The sequence below is a fragment of the Chlorocebus sabaeus genome, chromosome 29 (assembly GCF_047675955.1).
Source record: "Chlorocebus sabaeus isolate Y175 chromosome 29, mChlSab1.0.hap1, whole genome shotgun sequence".
Taxonomy (NCBI): domain Eukaryota; kingdom Metazoa; phylum Chordata; class Mammalia; order Primates; family Cercopithecidae; genus Chlorocebus; species Chlorocebus sabaeus.
The window spans coordinates 16,079,769-16,101,317 of NC_132932.1; the positions used below are offsets into that span (position 1 = coordinate 16,079,769).

Consider the following 21,549-nt stretch of genomic DNA (forward strand, 5'->3'; position numbering starts at 1 on the left):
GTATTTCTGTTAAAAACAAGTCCTTATCTCTTAGAGATACATACTGAAGTTTTTACAGATGAAATAATTTGGCCAGGAGTTCATGTCTGTAATTCCCACCACTTTGGGAAGTCCAGGTGGCAGGGCAGGGCGGGGGGCGGGAGTTGCTTGAGCTGGGAGTTTGAGATGAGATTGGTCAACTACAACATGTAAAAAATAGCCAGGCGTGGTGGTAGGCACCTTTAATCTCCATACTTGGGAGGCTGAGGCAGGAGGATCAATTAAGCCCAGGAGTTTGAGGCTGCAGTGAGCTATGATCATGCTACAGCACCCCAGCCTGGGCAACAAAGTGAGACACCGTTTCTTTTTTCTTTTTCTTTGAGATGGAGTTTCGCTCTTGTTGCCCAGGCTGGAGTGCAATGGCACAATCTCAGCTCACTGCAACCTCCACCTCCAGGTTCAAGTGATTCTCCTGCTGCAGCCTCCTGAGTAGCTGGGATTACAGGCATGCACCATGCGCCTGGCTAATTTTGTATTTTTAGTAGAGACAGGGTTTCTCCATGTTGGTCAGGCTGGTCTCGAACTCCTGACCTCAGGTGATCTGCCCGCCTTGGCCTACCAAAGTGCTGGGATTATAGGCGCGAGCCACCATGCCTGGCCCGATCTGTCTCTTAAAAAATAAAAAAATGGGCGACAGAGCAAGACTCCGCCTCAAAAAAAAATAATAAAAATAAAAATAAAAATAAAAATAAATAAATAAATAAATAAATGCTAAAATATGTTTGGGATTTGCTTTAAAATAACCCAGGGGGAGATGTAGGAACACTCAGGAAAAAGACTGGGCCAGGCACGGTGGCTCACGCCTGTAATCCCAGCACTTTGGGAGACCGAGGCAGGTGGATTGCTTGAGCCCAGGAGTTCAAGACCAGCCTAGGCAACATAGCAAGACCCCCATGTCTATAAAAAAATTTAAAAATGATTGGCCATTTGTTAATTGTTAAAGCTGATGGGTACATGGAGGTTTATTGCATTTTAGTATTCTACTTCTTTATTTAGAGATGGAGTGTTGATCTGTTGCTCAGGTTGGATTGCAGTGGCATAGTCATAGCTTACAGCAGCCTGGAGCTCCTGGGCTCAAGTGATCCTCCCGCCTCAGCCCCCCAGATAGCTGGAATACAGTCATATGCCACCTTGCTGAGCTTCTCCCTACTTCTCTACGTTTGAAAAGCTATATAATACAAGGTTAAGCAAAAAACAAAAACTATGCTGTGCTCACACTGGACTTTGAGAGCTCAGTATTTTATGCTGAGCCTTTCTTCTCACGAACCCCCTTAGATTGAATCTTGGCTGCAGTAGGAGATGGAGGTTGCCCTAAAGTGGTGGGATTTTTTTTTTTATTTGTTTGTGTTTGTTTTTGTTTTTTTACTTTTTAAATGGTTTTATTTTACGTACAAATAATGAACATACGTTGTACCCATAAATTCTACCTTCCAAAATCAGCAGCTTTTTAAAGAAAACCACATAATAACTTTTAAAAGGTGCTGGGATTCCTCTGCTTCTAGATCATTGCTGGGCTAGAAAAATAAAGTTTGTTCTACCAGGAATCACAAGTGAGAACTGAATATTCTCCAAAGTGGAAATTCTAGAGTGTATTGTCACTCCAGGCAAAGATTATTCAGTTCTCATCCCCAACATCCACAACTACCTATCAGAAGGGTTAAACCAGGTCAAAACAGTCCAGCATAATTTAGGTTTCATCGAACAATGTCATTATGCTCTTCTAAGATGCAAATAAACCAAAACAGGAAATACTAAAACAAAAATAATATCTGATACTGCCATACAAATTGTTAGTTCCTTTTTGTATCCCCCTTTTCTGTAACATTAACAAAGGGAATATTTTACTGCAAAGAATATTTTATTTTATATATCACTAGCCATGAATTTTTGCCATTAGCTACTATACAAATGCTGCCTAGTGCCATTATCCAAATGGCATAACCATTTTACATCCACAATTCACTTCTATAGTTATAAGCAGAATTTTCATGATTTACTTAAGTACATCTATCAGTGAAGATTTAACACTGAGATGCAATCTAACATCCGTAATATCTGATGTTATGTAGAAGGCAATGTAGGAAAGATGTATTTTAATCACTTTTCATTTAAGTGACCTTATGTAAAAAATAAGATAATTTAGCAGTTCCAAGTATCCAAAGGGTATTTTCAAATGTACACAAAAGAAATGGTTACAGAGATTTTTAAGGAGCATCTTCCATGTCCACATCCTCTTGTAACTGCTATACCATTTTCTCTTCCAACTGCTTCCCTTTGCCTGCAAGAGGGGCTCGGATAAGATGGATGTTTTGCTTGACTTCTTTGATATCCTGAACTTTCTGTAGCTCTTTATTTTTCTTCAATCTGTTCATTATAAATTTAGCTTGGCGTTTCTGTTTGATCTCTTCAACTCTCTTCATTGCATTAGTAGTTTTATTCCATAGCTCTCGCTGGTATTTGATAGGTTCATTTCTACGTTTTTCAAATTCAAATGAATTATCCACTGTAAGCTCTTTACCAGCTGCTTTCCGGAATGCCTTGGTCCACCTAACTTTGCGAGGATTGCGCTTCTCTTTAAAGTTTTTATGACATTTAGATTTGCAAAATCTGAACACCTTGCAATCATTGCGGACAAATATCATGCCGTGTCCAGGGTAGATGGGCCCAGAACAGAAATAACACTTCTCGATATGCATGTTGAACCCGCGTGGGACCCCACCAAACAAACGCCAAGCTTGAGAGGAAGTCAAAGTGGTGGGATTTACTCCCACTGCCGTTTAAAGAAGATGAGTGAAGCATTACCTTACACTCCTTTTTTTCCCCTTGGAGTCTCACTCTGTTGCCCAGGCTGAAGGGCAGTGGTGCAATCTTGGCTAACTACAACCTCTGCCTCCCAGGTTCATGCAATTCTCTTGCCTCAGCCTCTGGAGCAGCTGGGGTTACAGGCATGCGCCACCACTCCTGGCTAATTTTTGTATTTTTGGTAGAGATGAGGTTTCTCCATGTTGGCCAAGCTGGTCTCAAATCCTGACCTCAGGTGATCCGCCTGCCTCAGCCTCCCAAAGTGCTGGGCTTACAGGTGTGAGCCACTGCACCCAGCTTTTTTAAAATTTTTATCCCATGACCCTTTTAAATCCTATAACTTTTTTTTCATAAGTTTTTTCCATATATATATTTTTTTTCTTTTGAGATGGAGTCTTGCTCTGTCACCCAGGCTGGAGTGCAATGGTATGATCTCGGCTCACTAAAACCTCCACCTCCCAGGTTCAAGTAATTCTCCCGTCTCAGCCTCCTGAGTAGCTGGGACTATAGGCATGCGCCACCACACCAGCTAATTTTTTGTATTTTTAGTAGAAACAGGGTTTTGCCATTTGGCCAGAGTGGTCTCGAACTCTTGACCTCAGGTGATCTGCTCACCTTGGCCTCCCAAAATACTGGGCTTACAGGAGTGAGCCACCACACTGGGCCTAGTTCCCTGCTTTTGGATGACAGTGATCTTCATCTGATCTGCACCTGTCTCCCCCATTAGACACTTCTCCAGTCTTTGCTGACAGTGGCCTGCTTTTATTTATTTAATTTTTATCACAAGATTTTTTTTTAAATCTCATAGCTTTTCATAAAACTTTTTTTGGAATAACTTTTTTTCCATAACTTTTTCCACAACTTTTTTCCCACAATTTTTTTCCACACCTTTTTTCACAACATTTTTTAATCCCATAGCGTAACTTTTTTTTTAATCCCAAAACTTTTTAATCTCATAACTTTTTTTTTTTTTGAGACGGAGTGTCACTCTGTTGCCCAGACTGGAGTGCCATGGCACGATCTCGGCTCGCTGCAACTTCCGCCTTCCAGGTTCAGGTGATTCTCCTGCCTCAGCCTCCCAAGTAGCTGGCACTACAGGGGTGTGCCACCGTGCCTGGCTAATTTTTTGTATTTTTAGCAGAGACGGGGTTTCACCGTGTTAGCCAGGATGGTGTTGATCTCCTGACCTTGTGATCTGCCCACCTCGGCCTCCCAAAGTGCTGGGATTACAGGCATGAGCCACCATGCTGAACATCTCATAACTTGTTTAATCCCATTATTTTTTTAATCCCATAACTTTTTCAGTTTGTGTTCTTTTAATAAACAGTTGCATAGTTATATTACAATTTTGTAAAAATAAAAACATTATCTCATGCCAATTGTGCCCAGCATTTGCACAATCTCAATACCTTTAATACTATGGTTTTCAAGACACACAAAATAAAATTTTAAGTCAAAAACAGCACTTTGCAATGATAATTTATTACATTACAGTAGCATCACAGCAGTATTCAATAATGCCACTTTAGGCAAAAGTCTTTCAGTATTTCCATATAGATTCTGTTTATAAGAATTTGTAAATTGGTAAAAGTTATTCTAAGAAAACTTGGCAAATAAAGCTTTGGACTGGAATTGGCATTTCTTTCTCTACTTTTCCTTCTCCAGTTTCTTTCTTTTAAGCTACAGTATTCATATTTTAAAATGTTTTAATTTGGCCAGGTGCAGTGGCTCACGCCTGTAATCCCAGCACTTTGGGAGGCCAAGACGGGTGGATCACGAGGTCAGGAGATCTAGACCATCCTGGCTAACACGGTGAAACCCTGTCTCTACTAAAAATACAAAAATTAGCCGGGCGCAATGGCGGGCGCCTGTAGTCCCAGCTACACGGGAAGCTGAAGCAGGAGAATGGCATGAACCCGGGAGGCGGAGCTTGCAGTGAGTGTAGATTTCGCCACTGCGCTCCAGTCTGGGCGACAGAGCGAGACTCCGTCTCAGAAAAAAAAAAAAAACTGTTTTAATTTATTTCAAAACATTAAAATAACAGTACATTTTAAAATAGTTATACTATTGTAAAATGACTCCTTAAGATAAAGTTTTTGCCGGGCGCGGTGGCTCAAGCCTGTAATCCCAGCACTTTGGGAGGCCGAGACGGGCGGATCACAAGGTCAGGAGATCGAGACCATCCTGGCTAACACGGTGAAACCCCGTCTCTACTAAAAATACAAAAAACTAGCCGGGCGAGGTGGCGGGCGCCTGTAGTCCCAGCTACTCGGGAGGCTGAGGCAGGAGAATGGCATAAACCCGGGAGACGGAGCTTGCAGTGAGCTGAGATCCGGCCACTGCAGTCCAGCCCGGGCTACAGAGCAAGACTCCGTCTCAAAAAAAAAAAAAAAAAAAAAAAAAAAAGATAAAGTTTTAGAGAAACTATATTCTGCATTGAGCTGATTTACATTTTGAAATTTTCTGAAAATCAGCTTTGGTTTTTTTTTTTTTTTTAATTATACTTTAAGTTCTAGGGTACATGTGGATAACGTGCAGGTTTGTTACATATGTATACTTGTGCCATGTTGGCGTGCTGCACCCATCAACTCGTCAGCACCCGTCAACTCGTCATTTACATCAGGTATAACTCCCAATGCAATTCCTCCCCCCTCCCCCCTCCCCCCTCCCCCCTCCCCCCTCCCCATGATAGGCCCCGGTGTATGATGTTCCCCTTCCCGAGTCCAAGTGATCTCATTGTTCAGTTCCCACCTATGAGTGAGGACATGCAGCTTTGGTTTTAAAATTGATTTTTTTTTCATTTCTGGAAAACCTATCAGGTTTAATCAAATACTTTAAAAATGATTATCACATACTGCAATCTTTAAATAAACAGGTATTTTGATTCTTTACCTCCTACAAAAATTCAAATTTATTCAATTGAACTCGCATTTTAAAATTCTATATTTCTGCTGAACTCTGACCTTCTAATGTTGCCTTCTAAGCAAATTGAAAGCTGCCTTATACTGAATCAGGAAGAGAACAAATACTTGGCTGAATGAGGTATTGCAAACGACTGCATGCACTTTGAAGAAAGACTTAAGTTATTGTCATAGGATTTCCATTCTTTTTAGCTTTTTCTTAAACATATGACAAAATTCCTACACAAAGAGTGGTATTTCAGGTAATATAGCACATTTATTTTTCAGACTGACATTCAGCTTAAATATGCCAGTATGTGATTTAATCCAGAGGTCCCTGATGAACACATTATTGTCAGATAGGTTACAGATGCTAAACACTATCAGAAGGTCATTCCTAGTCATTTATATGTGTCAAGTAAAAGTGAAGTGATTTGAACTGTCAAAATAGAGAGTGAACATGAGGGAAAGACCCACTCTCCTTTAACTTTCCACAAATAAATTTAAGTTAGAAACACAAACATGAGTGGCTCTAACATTCAAATGAAGTAAATGAATTGTGTAGGAGATTAATCCCTTAACTTTTTTTTTTTTTTTCTTAAATTTCTTGACCAGCTCTTAGATGATGGTGATGTTTATCTCCCTGATCTCGGCACGGTGAAAAGAATGGCATGCAGGGGTTGCTGCCCAAGCCTCGGTGCTCCTGGGGAGTCCTGCGTTAGAGGAAGCAGCTGCACGATCTGCTGTGCAGTGGGGTTGTCGTGGGGAGAACCCTCTCTGGCCTCTCCTGGTGCAGGCTCCACGCTGTCAGTGAGGCTCACCTCACGAAGATCTTCAGACAGAGGGAGGAGGGGATCTGAGGTCAGTGCGAGCCTCCCCTGCTCCTGCCTGCCCACCCCGCCTGAGGGCTCTACTCACCACCCTGCTTGTCAGCACACCCAAGCTCCTGGGGGATTGGGGCTCCTAGAGCGGGCTGATCACCAGGACCCTGGGCAGTGGTCAGGAATTTGTCGTGCCCCTTGTTGTGGTCGCCCACAAGCCGCAACACCTGTCCCTGCAGCTCCAGCAGGTTCACCTGGAGGGAGGGGTGCTTAGCTGTCATGCTGGTGCTGGCGCCCAAGTTCACCCCCACCCCCACCCCTGCAGACATGTTGCACACCCTACCTTCATCTCCTCCTGGTCCTGGGCCAGCCTGATGATGTCCTCCTCTCCCAGTGCCGCATCTTTGGCACTGCCCCCTGGCTCCCATCTGGGGTGATGTACTTTCCTGTGGGAGGACAGGCTCAGATGCTGGGGCCCCTCTGACAGCCCAGCAGCTCCCCATGCCGTGCCCTGGTCTCCCACTCACTCATGGTATCTGTCTTTCCTTAGAGGTGTATGAATCCAAGCTCTAGTTTCTCCACCCACTCCTTCAGGTCCACATTCTCCTTCAGGAGGTCCATAAAGCCGCTCTGGAGCCAAAATAATGGGGTCACATCTCAGAAGCCACCTGCCTTGCCCCGCCCCCACCCGTCTTGGCCAATACCAGGATCTACTCACCTGCAGCTTCTCCATGGTCCCGTGCAGGGCCGGTGGGTCTCCCCACACATAGACTCACCCCCAGTCCCTATGGCTGGGCCACTGCCTCTGGCTCCTTCTGGGACGAGGCCACTGGGTGAGCCAGGCGCTGCCAGCACACCCTTTGCTCCTACTGGGCACTGGCTCCAGCGAAGTTGAAAAATGCCACCTGAAGGCAAGAGGTGAGTATTCTTATAGGGACATACACAGAACAACCAGGGCAGGGAGGTGGAGCGCATCACCTTCCCTTGGGGCTCAGAGTGTGCACCTGTTGGTCACAGGTGAAATGGTGTTTGACCACTGGCTCCCGGAAGGAATGAAAGCCCACAGAAATCAGAAGGCAGGGAAACCAAGAACATAAGGGGATCTGGGAGGGACCACTGAGGAAGGTGGCAAAGTAGGAGCAGGGAAAGTCAGGCTCACCTGGCCTCCAGGCTCTCCAGGTCCTCTGGGATGTTCTGCATGGGCCGAGGTGCCTCCTCCTCCTCACTGTCCAGATGTCCTCCTCCATCTCCTCTAAGGGGTGGCCAGAGGGGTCCTCAGAAAACCCAACAAGGGAAGTACTGGGGGCCCACCTTTGCCCCCACCCTCACTGTGTAACCCTGAATCAGCCCATTCCCAGAGAGGAATGAGCTGTTCTTTATTTTTACTTTTAAGAACCAAGATCTTGCTATACTGCCCAGGCACAGTCCCACTACCGATTGGTGCGGGAGTCCTGACCTGGTTCCTTTCTGACCTGGGCCAGTTCTCCCATCCTTAGGCAACCTGATGGCCTCCTGCTCCCAGGAGGTCACCATATTGATACCGAACTTAGCGCGGACACCCGGTTGGCATAATGACCAGCTGTCTTAAAGGTCTCTTCCAACTCCTCAATCCTATGCTGCTAACAGTCCCCCTTTCCTCCCGGGGCTCTCGCCTTTTCCTCTGCGTGGTCTCCCATACCTTCCCCAGGGAGAACCATGAGGCTCAACTGGGCTTTATCTGCTGTTTCTGCTGGCTGGTAGCTTCCAGGTGCTCCTAAGAGGCCAGGAAAGAGGGTGAGAAGGCATGGATGTTGCCACGTTGTCCCTCTCGGGGCCCTGTCCTCAGCAACTCCCTCCCCAGGGTCTCCTGCAACTTTTGGTGGGCCATCTTAGCTACCACTTTGCCTTGAGCTTCCTGCTGCTGCAGCTGGTCCAGGAGCTGCGTCTGCAGCAGTAACTGCCTGTGCAGCACCTCATTTCAGAGGTCAGCTGCTGATAAGTGGCCACCTGCTGCTGATAAGCAGGTACTGCTGCAGGTGACCCGGGTACTGGTCTCGCTGCTCTGAGCCTGTTGGCTCTTCAGCTCCACCTGCAGGAAGACCTTGGGCATGAGGGCATGTGGTGGCTAGCTTCCAGATTCCTGGCCCATTAATAGGGTAGTGAGGGCACTGTGGTGCTCTGTGGCCTGCCCAGACCCCTGGTCCCTTGCTCCAGGCCTAATGCCTCCCTTGCCTAGAACCCCATGCCTCCCTCCCCAGCCTCAAATTTCAGGTCCTTCTTCCAACTATTTAAACTGTAAGCCACAGACTGGTCTGCCTAGCAGCGAGGGTGGGAGTTCCCTAGTTGTCCCTGGATTTGTAGTGCTGCCCTTTCCAGAGACTTGAGAAGGAGCCAGATATCCAAAAAGAGGGCATGGGTGGGGAATCAGTAATACAGTCTACTTCAACAAGAAAGTATAAAGTAGAGGCAGTGGCTTATGTGCTGTAATCCCAGCACTTTAGGAGGCCGAGGCAGGCGGATTACTTAAACTCAGGAATTTGAGACCAGACTGGGCAACATGGCAAAACCCCATCTCTACTAAGAATACAAAAAATTAGCTGGGTGTGGTGGCACATGCCTGTAGTCCCAGCTACTTAGGGGGTTGAGGTGAGAGGCTTGCTTGAGCCCAGGAAGTTGAGGCTGCAGTGAGCTGAGATCACCGTGCCACTGCACTCCAGCCTGGGCGACAGAGCAAGACCCTGTCTCAAAAAGAAAAAAAAAAAAAAGTTTAAAGTAGAAGCATCTCTATGCATGACTGAAGTCATGCTTTCCATATATTTTTTTCCAACTTGCCTTTTTCCTCTCTAAAATACTGTATCTTAAGCTTTTCCCTGCTGTCAAGTACTCATAAGCATTATTTGAATGGTTGTATCAGAATCCATTATCTGGACTCATTGTCCAGATAATACTGGAGATACTGCCCTTTCTGCCACACTCAGTCACCCTTCTGACCTTGCTCTGTGTCCAGTTATCTACTAATATGCATACTGATCATTTAGGACTTAAAGTTAAGAATAAATAGTTATCCCAGCTACTCAGGAGGCCGAGGCAGGAGAATGGCGTGAACCCGGGAGGCGGAGTTTGCAGTGAGCCAAGATCGCGCCACTGCACTCCAGCCTGGGCAACAGAGCAAGACTCTGTCTCCAAAATAAATAAATAAATAAATAAATAAATAAATAAATAAATAGTTATCATAGTTCCTAACACTTCAAAAAGAATGTATCTTCCTAAAAATAGAATGGCTTGGTGGTTATGATAATTTTACAGCAAAATAGTCAAATCGATATTGAAATAAACATTTTGCTTTCTTCTTGTATCTATTTTTCACTTCTCTGTCATTTTGATGGGTAAAGTTTCATTTGGAAGGATTTTTATTTCACAATAGAAATAGTATATGACATGAGAATGAGAACTCTGAAAGGTTCAACTTTCTAGTAATTAGTTTCCTAAGATTGTCACAACAGTTACTGATAGTCAATCATGGTTGGCCTGTATGGAAAGTGAGTTAACATTATGTACAACTTAAGCACTTTACTTTCTATCAGATATAGAAAAATAAGTGGTGTGTTTGGAGAAGTATTGCGCTAGGAGTCAGGAAGCTTGACTGTTAGTCCCAACCCTGCTTCTTTAGCTGAGCACCCCTAGGCAATAACTCAGCAGCTATTTCTTAAATACCTAATGAGTTTCAGGCTTTGCTGTTGGTCTGGGAATATAGACATAGATATTGCATTCATGATTCTCCAAGGCTCCCCTCCTTGCCCTGGCTCACAGTGAGCTTTCTTATGCATTGTGTAAATCTCTCTCCTAAAAGGCCCAACTCTCTCTCCAACCTGCTTCCCAGGGTGGTTGTGAGGATCAAATGAGAGAGAATATTTGTAAAAGCAAATTGTTGCATTTAATTTAATTGTTGTAAAAGCAAATTATTACATTTAAAATGCAATAAAAATATGACCCATGGAAAATTATTTAAAGAGCCTTAGAATTTTAAACAGCACATTAACCTGAGTTCTCTATGATTTTTATTTTAAATAGATATGAAAGTTTTACAATGGACCACTGAGATGGTAGAAAATCTTGGCTTGATTATTCTCCGAGAAAATGATACAGTGGTTTGTGTGATTAATTTTCTAAAATTGCCAGCCAAAAAATACCCAAAACCTTTTTTGAGTGGAGTGACTGGATCAGTTAAAGGAACATTGACTGTGTAGTGGAGAAATGTTTTCTGTCTTCACTAACAGCTTGCCTTTGATTCAAGCTGCAGCATATCATGAGTGATGAGATCTGTGTGAAGGTAACTGACATTTACCTGGCAGAAAATAGTAATGGGGCCACCAGAGGCCAGCCGAACACACAGAACTCAAGGAGCCTCCTGGAGTCAACGTATCAGTGGAAAGCCGGGCAGCTAATGTCAGATGAGAAATACTTTAAGGTGAGAGTTGCTCATATAGTCAAAGACCTTGCTGGTGACAATGTAAGTTGTTAAAATTCTCTGAACCAGAACTTAAAGCCAGGGTAATTTGACCCAATGATTCTACTCCTGAAACTTTTTTTTTTTTTTTTTTTTTTTTTGAGGTGGATTCTCACTCTGTCGCCCAGGCTGGAATGCAGTGGCACGATCTTGGCTCACTGCAAGCTCCATCTCCCAGGTTCAAGCAATTCTCCTGCCTCAGCCTCCCGAGTAGCTGAGATTACAGGCACCTGCCACCATGCCTGGCTAATTTTTTGTATCTTTAGTAGAGACGGGGTTTCACCGTGTTAGCCAGGATGGTCTCAATCTCCTGACCTCGTGATCTGCCCCCTCAGCCTCCCAAAGTGCTGGGATTATAGGTGTGAGCCACCGTGCCTGGCCCTCCTGGAACTTTTTAGAGTTCCTAACGAGTTCACCAGAGAAATACAAAGTGGAAGTAACTATCTCCCTGGACAATCTACTTTGTTTCTTTTTTGGCTCTAAAAACAAACAAACAAACAAACAAAAAGAAAACTATATATGATTTTTACAGTTGTGTATTCTTTTCTCTGAACATTTTTCATAGTATGCTTTGTAAATATTATTGTTAGAAAATGTTGGTACATGAAACCCAGGGTCATGGTTATTATAGAAAAGAAAATGTAGGCCTGGCACACATGGCTCACACTTGTAATCCCAGCACTCTGGGAGGACAAGGTGGGCGGATCACTTGAGACCAGCTTGGGCAACATGGCAAAACCCCATCTTTGCAAAAAATACAAGAATGCAAAAATTAGCCAGGTATGGTGGCTTGTGCCTGTAGTCCCAGCTACTTAAGAGACTGAAGTGGGAGGATGGCTTAAGCCTGGGAGGTCGAGGCTGCAGTGAGGCCTGATTGCATCACTGCACTCCAGCCTGGGTGACAGAGCAAGAGCCTATCTCAAAAAAAAAAGAAAAGAAAAGAAAAAAAATGCAGAAAAAGCATCACCTTAACATTCTTTCCTGAAATTACCATTGATGATATTTCTAGACTTTTCTATGCTTGAGTATATATTTTGAAAGAGTTTATACTGGACAAATGGTCTTTAACTTTGTTTTGTTTTGACACAGGGTCAGGTTCTCTTGCCCAGGGTGGAGTGCAGTGACGTGGTCTTAGCTCACTGCAACCTCTGACTCCTGGGTTCAGGCAATCATCGTGCCTCAGCCACCCTGGTAGCTGGAATTACAGGCATGTACCACCATACCGGCTAATTTTTGTATTTTCAGTAGAGATGTGTGTCAGATCCCAGAGTCCAGGTCCTGCTCATGCTGAAGTCTGAGGGGAGTGGGTGGGTAAACAGAAAGAACACTCCAGGGGGCTGTAGGCAGGTGAAAGATAGTTTTATTCAGCAGCAGCTCTCATTAACAGCTTTCTTACACTAGCTCTCTTCTTAGGAGCTTACTCTTAACACTGTTTGCCCTGCTTGAGCCAGCTGCCCCCACACAGAGCTGCACAGCTGACTCTCCCTTGCCTTCAGTGTAAGCAGCTTAACTCATTCTCTCTCTGGGCACGAGCAAGCCCAGCTGTGTCCTGGCTCCCTCCCATTGGTCTGCAAGATGGACAGCTTTGGCTCTCTCTTTCTCTGGATGCCAGCACGCCCACCATGTCAAGCCATGTGTGGCTAGCCATGTGTACTAAAATGACTTTCCTAAAAAAAGAACTGGCCGGGCATGGTGGCTCATGCCTGTAATCCCAGCACTTTGGGAGGCCAAGGCGGGTGGATAACAAGGCCAGGAGTTCAAGACCAGCCTGGCCAACATGGTGAAACCCCAGCTCTACTAAAAATACAAAAATTAGCGAGGTGTGGTGGCACGTGCCTATAGTCCTAGCTACTTGGGAGGCTGAGGCAGGATAATTGCTTGAACTTGGGAGACAGAGGTTGCAGTGAGCCAAGACCGCGCCATTGCACTCCATCCTGGGCAATAGAGTTAGATTCTGTCTCAAAAAAAAAAAAAAAAGAAAGAAAGAAAAAAAAATTTCTGCAGTTTCAACTATACTCATTTAACGCTTTTAAAAAATGTATTATAATTAGATATGTACCAAGGTTTAGTGTACCCTTGAAAAATACTGGCTTGAGATTTTGGCCCAAATCTGTCCCTATCTGCCAGAATGCCTTCTAAATACAGGTCTGATAATGTTGTTTCTCTCTTTTATTGATGACCAAAGCCAGCAGTTATTGAGAAATAAGTGACAGTAACTGTACTAAGCATTTTACACGCATTCTCTCATTGAAACCCCACAACAATCCTGTGATTATTACTCCTATTTTACAGATGAGGAAATTGAGGCTGGGTGAGCCCAGCCCCATGGCTAATAAGTGGCAGGGCCTGAATCCAAACTCGGAGAGTCTGTCTCCAAAGCCTGAGCTTAACCTTGAAGCAATCTGCTTCCTTCATGGGCACCAGGTATGGAATAAATTCCTAACTCCTTGGGAAGGCATTCAAGGCCTTTCCCAGTCTGGTCCCAGCTATTTTTGGAAACTCTCTCTGCCCTTCCTCCCACCACTGTGCAGTCCACACCACTCAGTTCCCAACACAGTGTCCCTCTACTCTTCAATACCTTTGTTCATGCTCTTCCCTCTTGTTCCTGTCTCTTGTTCCATATGCCCTATCAAACTTTTTTTTTCTTTTGAGGCAGGGTCTTGCTCTGTCACTCAGGCTGGAGTGCAGTGGCACAGTCATGGCTCATTGTAGCCTCAACTCCATGGCCTCAAGTGATCCTCCTACCTCAGCCTCCTGAGCAGCTGGGACCACAGGCAAGGGCCACCACGCTGGGCTATTTTTTCTTTTTTTCTTTTTTTTGAGATGGAGTCTTGCTCTGTCACCCAGGCTGGAGTGCAGTGGCACGATCTCTGTTCACTGCCAACTCCACCTCCCGGGTTCATGCCATTCTCCTGCCTCAGTCTCCTGAGTAGCTGGGACCACAGGCACCCGCCACCACGCCCAGCTAATTTTTTGTATTTTTAGTAGAGATGGGGTTTCACTGTGTTAGCTAGGATGGTCTCAATCTCCTGACTTCATGATCTGCCCGCCTTGGCGTCCCAAAGTGCTGGGATTATAGGCGTGAGCCACCACACCTGGCCTAATTTTTTCCCTTTTTTTCTTTTTTTTTTTTGAGACAGAGTCTCGCTGTGACAGGCTGGAGTGCAGTGGTTGGATCTCAGCTCACTGCAAGCTCCGCCTCCCGGGTTTACTAATTCTTTTTTTTTTTTTTTAAGGGACAGGGTCTCACTGTGCTGCCCAGGCTGGCCTCAAACTTCTGGCCTCAAGCGATCCTCTCACCTTGGCCTCCCAAAGTGCTGGGATGACAGGCATGAGACACTACGCCTGGCCACCTGTCAGACTTTCTACACAGCATCTTCAAGGCTCTGTTCAAATGTCACCTCCTGGCAGGGTGCAGTGACTCATGCCTGACATCCCAGCACTTTGTGAGGCCAAGGCGGGTGGATCACTTGAGATGAGGAGTCCGAGACCAGCCTGGCCAATATGGTGAAGCCCCATCTCTACTAAAAATACAAAAAGTTAGCTGGGCGTGGTGGCAGGCGCCTGTAATCTTAGCTACTTGGGAAGCTGAGGCAGGAGAATTGCTTGAACCCAGGAGGCAAAGGTTGCAGTGAACTGCAATCATGTCATTGCACTCCAGCTTGGGTGACAGAGCAAGTCTCTGTCTCAAAAAAAAAAAAGGTATCTATTCTTTGACCCACCAATTCTAATTCTGGAAATTCTAAGGAAATGATAAAATTATATGTCAATTAACAAGACCAAAAAGATTCGTTAAAAGAGGTTTATCACAACACTGGTGAAAATTTAGAAATGATCTAAATGTCCCACAACAAAGGAATAATTATATAGCTCACTGCAGTCTTGAATGCCTGTGCTCAAGGGATCCTCCTGCCTCAGCCTCCCAAGTAACTGGGACTATAGGCAACTGCTATTTTTATAGGTAAAAAACGGTCAGATAGGCCGGGCACGGTGGCTCACGACTGTAATCTCAGCACTTTGGGAGGTCGAGGCGGGCGGATCACGAGGTGAGGAGATCGAGACCATCCTGGCTAACATGGTAAAACCCCCTTTCTACTAAAAATACAAAAAATTAGCTGGGTGTGGTGGCGGGCGCCTGTAGTCCCACCTACTCGGGAGGCTGAGGCAGGCAAGTGGTGTGAACCCGGGAGGCAGAGGTTGCAGTGAGCCAAGATCGCGCCACTGCACTTCAGCCTGGGCAAGACAGCGAAACTCCGTCTCAAAAAAAAAAAAAAGATCATATATATGGTTCAATCTAATATTTGACTTCATACAACAAACTAATATTGTATTCCATAAAACAAAATATGAGGTGATTATTTTAAGTAAAGATATTTATTGTCAAAATATATTCACAATACATGTAAGAAATAATGTACACCTGAGCATACAGTATAATCCCAATATTATTTTCATTTTTTTTTTTTTTGAGAGAGAGTCTCTGTCACCCAGGCTGGAGTGCAGTGGTGCGGTCTCGGCTCATTGTAACCTCTGCCTCTCAGGTTCAAGTGATTCTCCTGCCTCAGCCTCCTGGGTGGCTGGGATTACAGGCCTGTGCAGCCACATCTGGCTAATTCTATTTTTCTTTTCAAGTTTAGAATTCCTGGTTTATTGGGAAAACTTCATAATGAAAACTTCAATTGCCCTTTTCCACAACTTACAAAATAATACTTTGATATTTAAAATGAATTGTTTTTCATTATGTAAGTAGAAATGGTAAAAAATAGTAATAACTCATCTGATGCATCATATATATGCTATTCAGGGAAACTCAAGTCCCTGAATTCTCCTGTGGTATGTTTTACATCACACATTTTAAATCTGATTACCAAGAAAGACCAGGATTTTAACTATATGTAGGTTTCTACTGACAGTTGCAATCTGTCAGAAGCCTGTCTACATGATTAGAGCCCAGATAAATCTGAAGTTTAGAAAAGCAAGCCATTTTTCTCCTTAGACTGTTTTAGAGGCACTTTTGTGACAGGAATGGCTCTCCTAATCCTTTACTACACAACTTAACCAGATCTATCAGTCATGATAAATTAGACTGATAGATTAGATCTATCAGTCCATCTTTCAATCCAGTTACTCTGGTTTTGAACATATAAACACAAAACGCTACAGATTTATTAATATAGCATTTTCCAACACCCTAACCCTATACAGAACTTTAAAAGAGAAAATTTCATCTAAATATTTCATACCTAAGAAAGCCTTACTAACCATGGCAACAGGTTTGGACCACAAAACAATACTTTCTTAGATGATATATAGAGTCAACATGAAGCTTAGCAAAAATGAATTATTCAGGGCCGGGCTCAGTGGCTCACACCTGTAATCCCAGCATTTTGGGATGCCGAGGTGGCCGAATCATGAGGTCAGGAGATCGAGACCATCCTGGCTAACACGGTGAAACCCTGTCTCTACTAAAAATATAAAAAATCAGCCAGGCATGGTGGCGGGTGCCTGTAGTCCCAGCTACTCGGGAGGGTGAGGCGGGAGAATGGCATGAACCCGGGAGGCAGAGCTCGCAGTGAACCAAGATCACGCCACTGCACTCCAGCCTGGGCGACAGAGCAAGACTCTGTCTCAAAAAAAAAAAAAGGAATTATTCAGGATATTAGTGAGAAATTCTCACAAACAATATGCATTTAGGAAACTATTTTGCTTCTTTAAATCGTTTGAAGTCTTGATAAAAAAAAGCTTTTTTTGGCATTTCTTTCAGAATGTTTGGTCATTGACAATTTTTGTTTGTTTTGAGACAGAGTTTGCTCTGTTGCCCAGGCTGGAGTGCAATGCAACGATCTCAGTTCACTGCAACCTCTACCTCTCTGGTTCAGGCGATTCTCCTGCTTCAGCCTCCCCAGTAGCTGGGATTACAGGCATGTGCCACCACGCCCAGCTAATTTTTGTATTTTCACTAGAGACAGGGTTTCACCATGTTTGCCAGGCTGGTCTTGAACTCGTGACCTCAGGTGATCGGCCTGTCTCAGCCTCCCAAAGTGCTGAGATTACAAGCTTGAGTCACCACACCCAGCCAGTCATTGACAATTTTTACCATTACCTTCCTCTTCCCCTTAGCCCTTAACAGACCCAGTTCATTCTATTTGGAAATAACAAGAACTTGATCGGATTATTAAATCTTGGAAACCATCTCATTTTTACCTTATAAACTGTTAAGTTTCATGTTCATATTATCTTACAAATGTAGCATCAATGTTATGGGTAGATATAAGGAAATATTGGCATAATATAGGTAATTAGTGAAAATACACAACTTCACCAAACATAATAAAAGGTGAACATAAAACTATAACACTACTTTAAAAATATTTTCTCCCAAATTATTTTAGCATTTTTGACTATGAACACTGCCAAAAAATAGGTTCAAAGTAGCCTAGACAAACAGTTTCTTTTTCTGGAATCCATCTTGGCAGTGGCGATTTTCTCCCACGCTCATTCCCAAGTTAGGCGGATGTGTAGAAGTCCCTAGGCTTGGTATTGCCCAGGAGGTCATCTTCATTGTTGGGGAGGCAGTAGCAGAAGAAAGCACAGCTGATGAGGATAATCGTGGCTGCCCACCCAAAGCCGTAGGGCCAGTTATAGATGTAAGTGACAGCAAGGGCTGGCCTGAAGGTTGAAGGTTTGGGTGTACTTCACGGGGTAAATTACCAGGGAGATGATCTGGAACACAGCAGCCAAGACAAAGAGACCTCCAATCACTCTTAGGAAGACAAGCATCTGGGGTACACACAGGATGAAGACGGAGAGGATGAAACAGATCACCAGGATGCTGAAGCCCCAGAAGAGCATGGCAGCTGCTGCTCTACCCAACGCGTACTCCATGAGGCTCTAGCAGCCGTCCTCTTAGGACCCGCTGCCGTTGCCGCCCTCATGGAAACATCTCCACCATAGCAAGGACGTCTGGACGTGGTCGCTTGACTGCCGCCTGCCGCGGCCGGCCAGGGCTATGATGTCAAAGGCGATGGCGCTGAGTAGGAGCAGGGTCAGGATCCAGCGGCAGCGCTCGCAGGCCAGGCTGCAGCGGATCACGTCGACCCGCGGTGTGGGGCCGGGCGGAGGAGCACGCGGGCCCGGGCGGCGGCGGGGAGTCGCTCCTTGTTGTATTTTTAATATAGACAGGGTTTCACCATGTTGGCCAGGCTGGTCTCGAAATCTTGGCCTCAAGTGATCCACCCGTCTCGGCCTCCCAAAGTGTTGGGACTATAGGCGTGAGCCACCGTGCCCAGCGCAATATTATTCTTTTGTGCTTGTTTTAAAGTTGTACATATGCTTAGAAAAATGTTGGTAAGATAGTAACTCTTCAGCAGTGGGATTAGGGATGACTTTTGTTTTCATTTTGCTTGTCTTTTTCTTTAATGAGTATATATTACTTGTGTGACAGATGAAGTAAAGCAGGAAGGGTAGCCATGGTATTTGAGAAAGAGCATTGGAGGTGTTTGTTTGAGATGGAGTCTCACTGTCACCCAGGGTGAAGTGCAGTGGCACAATCTCGGCTCACTGCAACCTCTGCCTCCCGGGTTCAAGCAATTCTCCTGCCTCAGCCTTCCCAGTAGCTAGGATTACAGGCATCTGCCACCACACCCAGATAATTTTTGTATTTTTAGTAGAGATAGGGTTTTGCCATGTTGGCCAGGCTTGTCTCAAACTCCTGACCTCAGGTGATCTGCCTGTCTCACGTGGTGGCTCACGCTGTAATCTCAGCATTTTGGGAGGCCGAAGCAGGCAGATCACCTGAGCACAGGAGTTTGAGACCAGCCTGGCCAACATAGTGAAACCCTGACTCTACTAAAAATAAAAAATTAGGCTGGGCGCGGTGGCTCAAGCCTGTAATCCCAGCACTTTGGGAGGCCAAGACGGGCGGATCACGAGGTCAGGAGATAGAGACCATCCTGGCTAACACGGTGAAACCCTGTCTCTACTAAAACTACAAAAAAAAACCATAAATAAATTAGCCGGGCATGGTGGCGGGCACCTGTAGTCCCAGCTACATGGGAGGCTGAGGCAGGAGAATGGCGTGAACCCCGGGGGCAGAGCTTGCAGTGAGCTGAGATTGCGCCACTGCACTCCAGCCTGGGCAACAGAGCGAGACACTGTCTCAAAAAAAAAAAAAAAAAAAAAAAATTAGCTGGGTGTGGTGGTGCATACCTGTAGTCCCAGCTACTCAGGAGGCTAAGGAATGATAATAGTTTGAACCCAGGAGACAGAGGTTGCAGTCAGCTGAAATTGAGTCACTGCACTCCAGTGTGGATGACAGAGCGAGACCCTGTCTCCAAAGAAATAAAAATAAAGGTCAGGCGTGGTGGCTTATGCCTGTAATCCCAGTACTTTGGGAGGCCAAGGCAGGCAGATCACTTGAGGTCAGGAGTTTGAGACCAGCTTGGCCAACATGGTGAAACCCTGTCTACTAAAAATATTTTTAAAAATTAGCTGGGTTGCCGGGCGCGGTGGCTCACGCCTGTAATCCCAGCACTTTGGGAGGCCGAGGCGGGCGGATCAGAAGGTTAGGAGATCGAGACCATGGTGAAACCCCGTCTCTACTAAAAATAGAAAAAATTAGCCGGGCACAGTGGCGGGCGCCTGTAGTCCCAGCTCCTCGGGAGGCTGAGGCAGGAGAATGGCATGAACCCGGGAGGCGGAGCTTGCAGTGAGCCGAGATTGCGCCACTGCACTCCAGCCTGGGCGACAGAGCGAGACTCCGTCTCAAAAAAAAAAAAAAAAAAAATTAGCTGGGCATGGTGGCACATGCCTGTAGTCCCAGCTACTTGGGAGGCTGAGGCAGGAGAATTGCTTGAATCCGGGAGGCGGAGGTTGCAGTGAGCCGAGATTGAGCCACTGTACTCCAGTGTGGACAAGAGCGAGACCCTGTCTCAAAAGAAATAAAGGCCAGGTGTAGTGGCTCACACCTGTAATCCTAGCACTTTAGGAGGCCGAGACAGGCAGATCACTTGAGGTCAGGAGTTTGAGAGCAGCCTGGCCAACGTGGTGAAACCCCATCTCTACTAAAAACACAAAAATTAGCTGGGCATGGTGGCAGATGCCTGTAATCCCAGCTACTTGGGAGGCTGAGGCAGGAGAATCAGTTGAACCTGGGAGGTGGAGGTTGCAGTGAGCTGAGATTTTGCCACTGCACTCCAGTCTGGGTGACAGAGCTAGAGTCCGTCTCAAAAATAAATTAAAAAACAAAGTTTTAAGAACAGGCTTCAGGTTTCTATAGCCCATTGGGAAAAGGGTATGGCATGATCAGATGATTTGCAGGAGTTACAAATGCAAATTTAAACAATCAAACAGCATCTAACACATCTTTAACAATTAAAAAATAAACACTATAACAAAACCATAAAAATATTGATAAGCTTCTACTATGAACTACATGATAGTGACAGGGGAATGAGAGCAAGGGTCCTATCTGCCCACTATTGTATTACCAGTATCTGGATCGTAGAACTTTGCTTAGCATGTGATAGGGCTTTGCCATTTATACTGAGAACAGATGATCAAGTTATCAATAACTGATAAAAGCAACAGTAATCAGTATTTTAATTGCTGTAAATGGACATTTGAAATAGCAATAAGATTCTAGAATGGCAATGACTGAGTTGGAATGTAGGTGTTTTCATTAATGTCCTACACATATTTAAATTCTGAGTAGCCATTTTTGCTGGTAAATTGTGAAAGCAGGACACGGTTCTCCAAGGTTCACAGGTAAACCATCCCACCAGAGCATCAACGAGCAGACTGCTACATTTTACTTTATTTTGCTTGTAAGGAAAACCAATTGACTAAGCTGTCCCCAAATTTCTGGTTATAACAGATGTATTTCTAAAACAATCAGTAAATTAACAAAATTATGGCAGACAGTGCCATATCCCTGGAATTCCAAAAGCCCTGGATTAATGATGAGACCTGAGTTAAGTCCCAGCACTGCCACTTATTGGCAGCCATCTTAGAGTCTATTTCCTTATTTGTAAAAGGGACCTTTTAATCTGAGATTGCCTAATCATGGCGCCATTGTAGAAATCTGGTTAAGGAAACTGTATAATGAGACATAACTGAAGATTGACTTTTATTTAGAGATGGGGGTCTCACTCTGTTACCCCAGGCTGGAGTGCAGTGGTGCAATCATAGCTCACTGCAGCCTCAACCTCCAAGGCTCAAGCGATCCTCCCACCTCAGCCACCCAAGTCACTGGAACTGTAGGCACATTTCGCCATGCCCCACTCTTAATATAATTAACTTTAAAATGTGGTTGGAGATTATAAGGGCCCTAAAGCCTTTGCCTGCTTTGTATTTTCTGCCAACCCCTCATTTCCCAGTCTTTGCCAGAACCCCAGCAACTAAGAGAAGGGCGTCCAGTTTTTGGTTGTCAGAATCTATCACTAAGCAGGATGCTCTGCACAGAGCCCTTTCCTGGGAAATTCCTCTGGTTCCATCTCTCCCC

At 44.9% G+C, this 21,549-nt stretch overlaps 1 protein-coding gene and 2 pseudogenes across 2 annotated transcripts; all 3 read right to left on the reverse strand.

The window, feature by feature from the left end:
* Positions 1-1,507: 1,507 nt before the first annotated feature.
* On the reverse strand, positions 1,508-3,789 carry LOC103231174 (probable ribosome biogenesis protein RLP24 pseudogene; annotated as a pseudogene).
* Positions 3,790-5,563: 1,774 nt separating this feature from the next.
* On the reverse strand, positions 5,564-15,386 carry LOC103231173 (golgin subfamily A member 8A-like). 2 transcript variants are annotated; one of them, XM_073013009.1, is made up of 5 exons: positions 8,241-15,386; positions 7,090-7,814; positions 6,906-7,008; positions 6,660-6,816; positions 5,564-6,573 (listed from the first exon to the last, which is right to left on the reverse strand). In XM_073013009.1, the coding sequence occupies exons 2-5, from the start codon at positions 7,293-7,295 to the stop codon at positions 6,377-6,379; spliced, it is 663 nt and encodes a 220-aa protein (XP_072869110.1). In that variant the 5' UTR covers positions 7,296-7,814; positions 8,241-15,386; the 3' UTR covers positions 5,564-6,376. The 2 variants fall into 2 exon arrangements, with proteins under 2 accessions (XP_072869110.1, XP_007988599.3); XM_007990408.3 differs by having other exon boundaries at positions 7,090-7,467; positions 7,722-15,386.
* Positions 15,387-15,482: 96 nt separating this feature from the next.
* On the reverse strand, positions 15,483-21,533 carry LOC103231502 (p53 apoptosis effector related to PMP-22 pseudogene; annotated as a pseudogene).
* Between the last annotated feature and the right edge of the window lie 16 nt (positions 21,534-21,549).

What these genes read in the sequence shown, in the direction of transcription:
- LOC103231173 (XM_073013009.1), bottom strand. Translation starts at nt 7,295, where the DNA reads ATGGAGAAGCTGCAGGTGAGTAGATCCTGGTATTGGCCAAGACGGGTG. An exon ending in AGGACCAGGAGGAGATGAAG is followed by an intron (nt 6,817 to 6,905) that starts GTAGGGTGTGCA and finishes CCCTCCCTCCAG; the next exon opens with GTGAACCTGCTGGAGCTGCA. An exon ending in GTGTGCTGACAAGCAGGGTG is followed by an intron (nt 6,574 to 6,659) that starts GTGAGTAGAGCC and finishes CTCTGTCTGAAG; the next exon opens with ATCTTCGTGAGGTGAGCCTC.